The 11746-nt window shown below is 43.5% G+C and overlaps 1 protein-coding gene across 3 annotated transcripts in view; it reads left to right on the top strand.

Annotated features, from left to right (window-relative positions):
• The first annotated feature begins 10066 nt into the window (after positions 1-10066).
• The window catches only part of LOC127171652 (fish-egg lectin), a 214884-nt gene continuing 213204 nt past the window's right edge, over positions 10067-11746 (top strand). Inside the window, exons 1-3 of one of the 3 annotated variants that reach the window (XM_051120424.1) lie at positions 10067-10172; positions 10288-10515; positions 11506-11720. In XM_051120424.1, coding sequence (XP_050976381.1) covers positions 10109-10172; positions 10288-10515; positions 11506-11720 — 507 coding nt within the window. In that variant the 5' untranslated portion in view covers positions 10067-10108. The remainder of the gene's footprint in view (positions 10173-10287; positions 10516-11505; positions 11721-11746) is intronic. The other 2 variants (XM_051120425.1, XM_051120426.1) reach the window with 2 other exon arrangements.

The raw sequence follows: 11746 nt of genomic DNA, 5'->3' as shown, positions 1-11746 counted from the left end.
CTGTAGTAAAATAAAGTAGATTCTACAAGACTCTACAAATGATGACTGAGCATTAGTGAAGACACCTACGATTAACAAACAGAATCACTAAGAATAAGAGGACAGACTAATTTAGCTGCTATGCCCATTGTCTGTGGCATTGATGTTAATCAAGCAACAAGAGAAAGACAGAAACTCACTCACTGCTCTTGAATAGAACACTTTAGTAGCCCTAATAAAGATTAATCTAAATTTAGATAAATAAATATGTCTGCTTGAAAGAATGAAGAATGTGGTAAACAAGTTGTTATAAAGAATGCATAATTAGCCTATTTAACCATTGGAATTTCATTGAAAAGAAGACCATGTTCTGTATGAAATGTGGTTTAATTTAATTTTAATATAAAGCCATGTTGCGTGTCACAGCAGTTAAATCTGTCTACCATGATAAAACCTTAATATCAAACTTATACAATTAGATGGTCATTTCAAATGCTTAATAAATGCATTACACTGTAACTAAACCCATTAGGGTTTAGCCAACTGAATCTACTGTACTGTACAATTCAGATGACTAAAATATGACTAAAACTAAATGGCATTGTAGTCAAAAGACTAATAATGTAATTGCTGTCAAAATTAATAATGTAATCATAACTAAAGTGTTTAAATTTTCCAGTAGAGCCCTTATCAAAAAGTAGTATACTTCAAGTTAATTTTATTAAGTATACTTAAGTAAAGTTCAAATATATTTTTTAGTATACTTTATGTAGTAAGTATACAAATATTAGTGTACTAGAAGTATACTCGTAAGTGCACTATTTCAATACTCCTTGAGACTAAATTGGCCCACCTTCTAGTATATACAAGTATAATTTTAAGTATAGTTTAAGTATAACAGTAGTTTACATCAATGCTTTTAGCTTATACTGCAACTACACCAAAAATGAACTTATATGTTTACTAATACTTTACTAATTAAATACGTGTAGTAGCATTTTAGTACACTTTGAAGTATTGTTACGAATCTGGTCGGTGAGCTGCGGACCGCTCACCACCAGATGTCGCTCTCACCTTGTTTTCACACACTGACTGTTAGACCACACCCCGGACTACATTCCCCATCTGCCACTGCTCCTATCACCTGCGCCCAATCAGAGACAGTATTTAAGCCCCGGTCTTCCTGTCACACATTGCCGAGTATTGTATTGTTTATCTTTCATACAAAGCGTTATCCCGTGTTATTCTGTGTCTAGTTTTCTCGGAACTCTCGCCTGTCTGACCACTCTACTGCCTCGCCCATACGGATTACGTTCGCCGCTGGATTGACCCTCGCCTGTCACGGATTACTCTTGTCTCGCCGTCCATACACCTGTCTGCCGTTGTTTGACCCTGCCTGCCTGACCATGTCTATGTCTCGTCCCAACAATAAAAGTTTGCATATGGATCCGCTCGTCTCTCGTCTTGCTTCCTCTGTTACAAGTATAGTCTCATTAAACTACTAGTTTAGTAGTTTTATACTGCAAGTACACTTGTACGTTTTCTTTAAGTGAACTTTACATCAAGTATACTATTATGTCTCTATTTAGGTATTAAATATATGAACATACAAAACATCAAAAGAAAGAACAGGGCATCTGCTTGTAAACAAAATCATTTTATGATAGCTTCATGCATTCTTTTTTAAACACTTGAATGTGGGTACGTTTCATAAATAAAAAAACAAACAAACAAACAAAGAATTAAACATTTTGAACTAAAAGCTGAAAAAAAAAAAACATAACATAGATGGAGCTGATCAACACCCCAAAGTTTTACAGTCATTATTATGTCTTCATTGGTTAAAATTTTATTATACAATGTTACAGTTTTGATGTCGTTTTATGTCTGATGATCATGTTAGATTACATGTGGAAGCATGTTGTTTAGGTTTCTTCTTCACTTGTGTTTTTTGGAAATTCTGTACAGAAGATCTGCAACAGTGCCCCCTACCAACAATGAAAACAGATTCTAGGAGCACAACTATATCTTGAATATATTTAAGCTTTTTCCAAGTATAAGTATACTTAAATGTCATTTCAAGTATATTTCTGAGAAGTACATGAAGCCCATTTCATTCTCGGTCAAAAATTGGGCATAACCTTTACTGTTTGATTATATGTTAGTGTGAACTCGTGAAATAATTTGTCACTGCAGCAACAGAGGAGCTCAGTCATTCACAGAAACTTCAAAGTAATCAGTCATTAACAGAAAATGTTTCAGGTTACGTATGTAATCTTGGTTCCCTGAGAAGGGAACGAGACACTGCGTCCTCTAGGGGTTGCTATGGGGAACGCCGTCTGCGTGACCCGTGTCTGAAGTCTACATACAAAAACATCAACAGAGTTGGCCGGCGACAGCCTATGACGTCACTTCCGGCGCGACTTGTCGCTGCCGGCGCATCACTACCGGTGCGACCATAGTATAAAAGGACGCCGGTAGAACAGGACAGTCTCTTCTTCGTCTTCACTGACCTTTGGTTTGTAACCAAAAGCTCGAATTGAGTGCATGTTTCTCACCAAATGTTTTATTTACGGCTCGCGTGTGACGTTCACTTCTTCGTCTGAAGTTCACATCCGAAGCATGGCAAAGAGCCTAGAGGACGCAGTGTCTCGTTCCCTTCTCAGGGAACCAAGGTTACATACGTAACCTGAGACATTCCCTTTTGAGAAACTCGAACTGCGTCCTCTAGGGGTCGCTATGGGGAATGGTTATACCCACGCTGCCATGCTGAGGGGAGTGCCTGTCATCATAGAGACGAGCACTAAGTACCAACTCCCTAGGCTCTAAGGGAGTTGCCCCTGAGATATAGTCACGGCTGTCAGTGACATATCCCATACGGCCAGAGCCTGGGCTGCGTACCCCAACTCAGAGCACTGGACCCAGGGTGGAGCCTCAAGCTTGGAAACCGAGGTATTCCTTTAAGGAGATACGGCCAAGTGCCTATGATTACCTAGGTTGGCCTGTCACCCAGGAGCCAGGAGCCGCATTACAGAACGCAAGTGGTAACTCCCTGCTCAACGCGGTTGAGCGTGAATAAAAAGCACACCGAAAGTAGAGCATGTGACACCGTTCCTTTAGCCTGGCAGATGCTCTGGAGAGGGACCCAAGGTGACCGGGGTTTTAACCATCTCGAGAAAGGGTACGGGCAATAGCGCGTGAATCCCTACCATAAAGGATTTTAGAATACCTACATCCCAGGCAGGGGAGACAGCACTTACCTGGCTAAGAGCTCAAAGAGACCACTACTTAGAAACCCTAGGAAGGGGAGCGATCACCGAGCTAACACCTGGCTATCCACAGATAGACAGCTCTATGAAAGGGGAAAAGCAACTCTAGCAGTGGGCTGTCAAACTATAAACCCAAAAGGGAGGACAGCACCATGTCGGCACCAGAAAGCTGCTATTAAGAACGCCAAACAAGGGTCTTAACTAGCACTAGGGCTGCGCAGACAACCAGACGCGATCAATGTGTGCATCCTGGCAGCAACGCCGGTCTTGCGACCAGCCACAAACCCCCCCCAAGCTGTGCCAGATGGTGCAGCACCCACCACACAGGGCCATAGCCCACTGACAAGCCACGCAACATTGCGCAGCCCACCAGCGAAGCATGGCACCGTGCAGCACATGCAGCCCCATCCGACAGCAGGTGACGGAGACCCATGACCAACGATGGAACCGGCAATCGCATCTGACCATTCGCACAGCCCCAGCCAGCACATTGCTAAGCTTTCCAGGAAGGGACAGGTTAACACACAGCTAGCCTCAGATAACTGCACTTAACCACATAAATAATGCAAAAACTATAACCATCCTCAGATGGCTATACTATTCTCTTTATTTTCTGTCCATATCCCCGAGTATGATGGAAAATTAACTCCACAATCGCAACGCGCAGCATATGTTCACCCCCCTCGGGAGCTGAACATGCTCCGCCCACGCACCAGACTCCCCCGGGAATAAGGCGGAACGGAGCCGCTGCCGCAAACGCATTGTTAATGCCCGAGAGGCGAACACACTCATGCAAATTCAGGTAAAGAGAAGACTCACCTCCCTGTGTATGAGAGCGTGTCTGCCTCTCGCAACAAGCAATAAATGCGATGCACTCATTCAACTCCCTTGAGAGCCGATATTTCCTTAATCCTCACCATATAAGGACTGTATGAAAGGTGCAGGTATCAGAGCGTATAAAGAGCGCAATAAACTCCACGGGAGCAAAGAGCGCTTGCTCCTTACCACGCATCGTCACACGCGAGCCGTAATTAAAACATTTGTTGAGAAACATGCACTCATTTCGAGCTTTTGGTTACAGACCAAAGGTCAGTGAAGACGAAGAAGAGACCGTCCTGTTCTACTGGTGTCCTTTTATACTATGGTCGCACCGGTAGTGACGTGCCGGCAGCGACGTCATAGGCTGTTGCCGGCCAACTCTGTTGATGTTTTTGTATGTATACATCAGACACAGGTCACGCAGACGGCGTTCCCCATAGCGACCCCTAGAGGATGCAGTTCGAGTTCCTCAAAGGGAACTAAAGCTTGTTTATACTTTCCACTTTTTCTTCACTTTTTTTTTTTTTTTTTTGCTGTTGAACCAGTAAAGCATTATAAAAGCATCTCATCAGTGTTGTGTTTCTTTTAAGTATGTTTTGGTTCTCAAACTACACTGTTAGACATTTCTGTAATTTGTACAGTTATTAATTGTATATTCCCTTTGCAGTAAATAACTGTAATAACCATTTCATGATGGGAATTTTCTGTGACGTCAGACCCCAAATGAAATAATTTGTCACTGCAGCAACAAAGACTTACTGCATTTTTTTTAATTGCTGTATACTGCTGTATTTGCTATATCAGCCTCTTTGGCTGCATTCTATTGATGTCATTTTATTTGCCCTACACCGTGTGTACAATGCCGCAACAGCTTGGGATGGACTATACTGGATGTGTTGCATCACTTGTAATGACTGGAAAATCCGTTTGTCCTTCATGTCAGACACAGTGCGAGCACTTGAAGTACATCTGCAAGTCAGAAATATACAGTGGGTACGGAAAGTATTCAGACCCCCTTAAATTTTTCACTCTTTGTTATATTGCAGCCATTTGCTAAAATCATTTTACTTTAGTTAATTTTTTTTCCTCATTAATATACACATAGCACCCCATATTGACAGAAAAACACAGAATTGTTGACATTTTTGCAGATTTATTAAAAAAAAGAAAAACTGAAATAACACATGGTCCTAAGTATTCAGATCCTTTGCTTTGACACTCATATATTTAACTCAGGTGCTGTCCATTCTTCTGATCATCCTTGAGATGGTTCTACACCTTCATTTGAGTCCAGCTGTGTTTGATTATACTGATTGGACTTGATTAGGAAAGCCACACACCTGTCTATATAAGACCTTACAGCTCACAGTGCATGTCAGAGCAAATGAGAATCATGAGGTCAAAGGAACTGCCTGCAGAGCTCAGAGACAGAATTGTGGCAAGGCACAGATCTGGCCAAGGTTACAAAAAAATTTCTGTTGCACTTAAGGTTCCTAAGAGCACAGTGGCCTCCATAATCCTTAAATGGAAGACGTTTTGAATGACCAGAACCCTTCCTAGAGCTGGCCGTCCTGCCAATCTGAGCTATCGGGGGAGAAGAGCCTTGGTGAGAGAGGTAAAGAAGAACCCAAAGATCACTGTGGCTGAACTCCAAAGATGCAGTCGGGAGATGGGAGAAAGTTGTAGAAAGTCAACCATCACTGCAGCCCTCCACCAGTTGGGGCTTTATGGCAGAGTGGCCCGATGGAAGCCTCTCCTCAGTGCAAGACACATGAAAGCCTGCATGGAGTTTGCTAAAAAACACCTGAAGGACTCCAAGATGGTGAGAAATAAGATTCTCTGGTCTGATGAGACCAAGATAGAACTTTTTGGCCTTAATTCTAAGCGGTATATGTGGAGAAAACCAGGCACTGCTCATCACCTGTCCAATACAGTCCCAACAGTGAAGCATGGTGGTGGCAGCATCATGCTGTGGGGGTGTTTTTCAGCTGCAGGGACAGGACGACTGGTTGCAATCGAGGGAAAGATGAATGCGGCCAAGTACAGGGATATCCTGGACGAAAACCTTCTCCAGAGTGCTCGGGACCTCAGACTGGGCCGAAGTTTTACCTTCCAACAAGACAATGACCCTAAGCACACAGCTAAAATAACGAAGGAGTGGCTTCACAACAACTCTGTGACTGTTCTTGAATGGCCCAGCCAGAGCCCTGACTTAAACCCAATTGAGCATCTCTGGAGAGACCTAAAAAAGGCTGTCCACCAACGTTTACCATCCAACCTGACAGAACTGGAGAGGATCTGCAAGGAGGAATGGCAGAGGATCCCCAAATCCAGGTGTGAAAAACTTGTTGCATCTTTCCCAAAAAGACTCATGGCTGTATTAGATCAAAAGGGTGCTTCTACTAAATACTGAGCAAAGCGTCTGAATATTTAGGACCATGTGATATTTCAGTTTTTCTTTTTTAATAAATCTGCAAAAATGTCAACAATTCTGTGTTTTTCTGTCAATATGGGGTGCTGTGTGTACATTAATGGGGAAAAAAAATGAACTTAAATGATTTTAGCAATGGCTGCAATATAACAAAGAGTGAAAAATTTAAGGGGGTCTGAATACTTTCCGTACCCACTGTATAACGGGTTCATATTGTCTTTTGTTGAGTCATGTTGCATCGCGCCACTCGTGTCTGAGGAAGACACGGAAGCAGCGGGGCAGCGCCGGGGATGAACCCGTAAGAGTGGAGAGTTCCAGAGGCCATCTATGCTGTATGTCAATGCATCTTACAAGAAAATAAGACCAGCAAGTAAGGTAAAAATATATGTTTGTTTGTCTGAGTGTTTGTCAGATTTTGGACACCAGTTTAACCTAGTAACATTTACCCGTCAACATGGCGGTAACAAATGTTACTAATGCTTATCTTTTATTAACATTTGGTTAACTAATGTGACATTTTGTTGAGATGTTAGTAGTTTAGGCTGGCCAGTAGCCTATTAAGAAAACAAAATCGTATGTTAGCTGTCACGCTTAGACGAAGCACACGAACAACGACGTAAACGAAAAGTATTTAATAATTCCAACAGGGAACACAGGAGACACAGGAACACAGGGTAGTAACATTAACGTCCGACAAGGAAAGGGGGACAAACACACGCTATAAATACACAGACTGATTACAACCACAGGTGCAGACAATAAGGGAAATACCAAAACGCACAAAGCTGTAGGGGGAATTGATGGGAGAAACCAACTAAACAGTTCAGGGGTGTGACATTACCTCCCCCTCCCGGAAGGCGCGACCTCGCGCCGACAAACAGGAAAACAAAATGTACAGTCTTAGGAGGGGGCTTCGGCGGAGGACGGACTCCCGGGAGAAGGGCAATAGATGGAGTCCAGGGTGGTGACGGAATAGTCCAAAGAGGTGATGATGGAGGGAGGAGCCAAGGAGGAGACAGGAGAGGGCTGGAGCAGGAGGAGCCAGGTGAGACCCAGGCCGCAGCCATGATGGAACCCCACGGTGGAGCCGATGGAGGGAGGAGCCATGGTGGAGGAAGGGCTGACGACACCATGGGGCCGACCGACGGAGGCGGAGCAGGTGGGGTTCCATCATGGCTGCGGAGGGACGGAGCGACGAGGTGCAGCCGGAGGAGTGGAGTCCAGAGGCGAAGGTGGGGCGACGACTGACCAGGGTGGAGCCGGAGGGACGATGGAGCCCGGTGGAGCTGGTGGACCGACAGGCGACGGTGGAGACGAGGGAGCTGAGAGACGGGGTGGAGCCGCAGGGTCGAAGGGCCGAGGTGGAGTCCAGGACTCAGAGGCTGGAGGCGAAGATGAGGGATCCTCCAGCCATGACACTGATGGAGACTGGCAGACCTGCGGCGAACCCACCGCACAGATGGTGGGCTGAGGGTGAGCAGATGGGCTGCCAGGAGACAGCGGTGGCAGGACTGAGGCAGCAGAAACAATAGACAGAGGGAGGGCGGGTGGGAAATCCAGGCAGTCAGGTAATTTAGATGGTGGAAGGAGAATGGGCATATCTTTATATACATCTTCAGAGAAATTACTCAAATTTTGTTCCAGAAAAATTAGTCCCAGATCCAGGCGTTGCTCACCCTCAGCGGTGGTGCAGTGGGCGGTGCTGTCCTCAGCACCCTCACGCCCATCAGGAACGTCCACCGTCGCAGGCTCTGTGGCCGGCTCTCGCACCTGGTCAGACACAAATTCCTCCAGCTCCGTGGCGATCGCTCGCTCTGTCGCTCCGATGGGCGATGGCTCCTGGGTCGCGCTGGTAGCATTGGATCCGTCTGCGGTGGGCTCGGGCTCGTGCTCCGCGTATCGGGGTGGTGATTGGCTGGGTTCCGGGTCGTGCTGCGAGGCGTCTGCGAGGTGTGGCTGGATGGGGTTGTAATCCTCCTCTGCTTCGTCCAGACAGAGTTCTGAACCCCAAGCACTCAGTAAGATGTTAATATATTGAGTTAGGGTCCAGCATGGTTCACCTTTGGGCATGACGAAGCGGAGGTCATCATCCAGTCCACACCAAAATCCCTCCATAAGGCAGATGTCATCGCAGCTAGCAAGATGGCAAATGTTAATAAACTCCTCCACGTAGTCCTCAAGATCCCTGCCATCCTGGAAGATAAAGATGGTTCTTCCTCCCAGAATGGCCTCTCCCCTCCTTGGGGGGACGTTGATGGAAGCGAGTTTCATGGAGTAACTGGTGTAAACACGACGGAAACAAAAGACTGAAAAAACGCGATAAACAAAACAGGGAGGAATACGCAAAAAAAACTGTGTCGGTCGGACGTTCTGTCACGCTTAGACGAAGCACGAACAACGATGTAAATAAACGAAAAGTATTTAATAATTCCAACAGGGAACACAGGAGACACAGGAACACAGGGTAGTAACATTAACGTCCAACAAGGAAAGGGGGACAAACACACGCTATAAATACACAGACTGATTACAACCACAGGTGCAGACAATAAGGGAAATACCAAAACGCACAAAGCTGTAGGGGGAATTGATGGGAGAAACCAACTAAACAGTTCAGGGGTGTGACATTAGCTAGGTTAAACAAGTTTTATGGCTAACTGTTAGCTGCCTTTCTAGTTCTAGAATTCATTTGTTATCATTTTTAATGGAATTTAAAATGTACTGCAGTTTTTTGTGTGTTTTAAAGGTAACTGCAATGAAGCATAAAGAAAGACCATGAGCATGCCAACCACCCTGAGACTGATAGTGCATGGTAAGAGAACAGCTGGTTTTGTGGATGGATGGATGGTTTTGTGGGCTTTTCCTTTTAAAAGTGTGCCATTTCTACTTCTTATTTTCCAGAGAAGACATTTCTGTCATTAAGAAAGTGGATGGTGAGCAAAGGTGGTGGCCACATTTTGGAGCAGCACCTGGGTTTTGCTGATGCCAGTTTCTACAGCTGCTTATTTTAATCAAATCAGGAAACACATTTTGACTAAATAAACTATTACTCAGTGGCATCTGCAATCATTCTGGGTGCAGAGATTCTAGTATTGGGCCTACCTGCATCTCAGAGGAGGAGAATCCACACTGACTGCTGAAACCTGACCTAACAAGAGAAGGATGTCTCCATTTAATTACTGATTATATTTTATTCTTATTTTCGCTGAATTCACTTAAATGATTTCTGACTCTGAATAGGTCTGTTAATAATTCTTGGGCTTCTCTTCAGACTGTTCTTGTGTAAGACTGCCCTTGGGTAATTTCCTTTCGTTATGTACACATCAGGGACACACCTAGACAAAACAAGAACTAAATATTAGACACAATATCACAACTGTAAGAAAATGTGAAGTCAGAGCACACACTATAACGTACATACTCGCACGTGGATCTTTTTGATATATTTCTTAATATCCATATAGGGTATTGTTAGACCTGTGAGTACTTTGATTGGATGAACAGTACATCCTGTTTGATTTTGCATGAATGTATTCCGTATAAATATGACCTTGAGAATAAACTTGAGAATGCTGTGGTAGTCGCCTACAACAAACTGTATCGTGGAGCAATGAAGGTTTATCAGAGCATCCTGCTACTCTTCTGCTGCCAGTTTCTCCACTCTCTGTGTTTTGGTAACATAATTTTAAAAAAAAAAACATTTGCTAGTTTACTTTATATATAAAAAAACAAAACAAACAAAAAAACTGTATTTGCAATCATTGATTATTTTGCACCATGTTTTCACAGGTTTAGTCTGTACCGTGGTGAGCGGTAACCTGAAGCAGATAGACGCTGGGTCAGGCTCCGTGGTTGGAGTGAACAATAAAAATGAAGCGTTTGTCCTGATTGATAATGTCTTCACAAAGATCAGCATATCTCTAACACACTTCAGTGTTGGTCCTGCTGGTCAGCTGGGGGTGGATTCAGGGAACAAAATCGTAAAGCTTAATGGTGGCTCCTTCGTTTGGATTCCAGGTGAGTAGCTACAGAAAGCACAAATTACAGAAAATACATGTTTAATCCAACCCAGGCTCATTAGAAATACGTGCCACTACATACATTTCTGCAACACCGTAATTACGTACCTTACTGCACGTTTTGTGGCAGTTTCAAATGAAATGTCCTGAGAGTGGCGCTAAAACACACGTTCAATACGTGACCTTGGCACGTTTTTATTACATTGGTACAGGCACGTATTGCTGTATTTTTATTATGCTGCTTGCGGTATGTATTCCAGCTGTTCAGAATTCAAATATCCAGGGCGTTTCGCTAAAGGTTAATGCTCTGTCTTATTGGAGATATCCCCTACACCAAACCCAACCCTAAACCTAACCGATAGTGTTAACAAATGCAAAACTGATTAAAAAATATATTTTGTGATGCAGCCGTGTTATTTTTACTTCCTCATTCAGATTTGAGCTGTTTTGTCGAATCGTAGTTTCACGGGTTCGAACCGGCACTCTTCATCACCTAAGTGCAACGCCGTATCGCCCGAGCTAGTGAGGAAACTGGTTATGTTAGAAAGCTCATGTATATGAAGCTGTATATGTGACGACAACGTTCTAAAGTATCAATTTTCATATCGCGCAGGATGTTAAAATTGTTTTAAAACCGTAATATAATATTCAGCAGTAGTAATCGTCTGAAAATTAGGCTTTATTAATCAAAACTCTGCTTGTAAATCATACTATGTGTGAAAAGGAATCAAAATTACTGCATCTAGCGTTCATTTTAACCTGAAACTGCAGTAATTCGTACATATAGGTACGTTTTTTCAGGTTTGCAGAAATGTATATAGAGGCACGTATGTCCAATGAGCCTAAGTTGGTTTAATCTGTCAGTAATGTACATTATCTTAATTTGAAGCCGATATTTTAAATCCATGGTCCCAAATATATCATCTTACTATTGAATTTCCATTTAAACTTTCTTTCATCCAAACTGTTGATTGTACTGTATTGTTAGGGCTTCTCAAACAGGTGGATGCTGGAGGTGATCAGATCCTTGCAGGTGTCAATATGCATGACAATATATATTGCGCAAATATGGATTCTAACAACAACTGGCCATGGCCATCCGGCTCTTCTTGGGTTCAACTTAGTGGAAGCCTGAAGTACTATAGCTGTGGTCCATACAGCTGCTGGGGAGTGAACAAAAATGACCAAATCTACATCAAGAAGGTAATAACATGATGTTAAATACAGAA

The sequence above is a fragment of the Labeo rohita genome, chromosome 10 (genome assembly GCF_022985175.1).
Source record: "Labeo rohita strain BAU-BD-2019 chromosome 10, IGBB_LRoh.1.0, whole genome shotgun sequence".
Classification (NCBI taxonomy): Eukaryota; Metazoa; Chordata; class Actinopteri; order Cypriniformes; family Cyprinidae; genus Labeo; species Labeo rohita.
The sequence above is the reverse complement of the archived record's forward strand: the minus strand, read 5'-3'. Positions and strand labels throughout refer to the sequence as shown.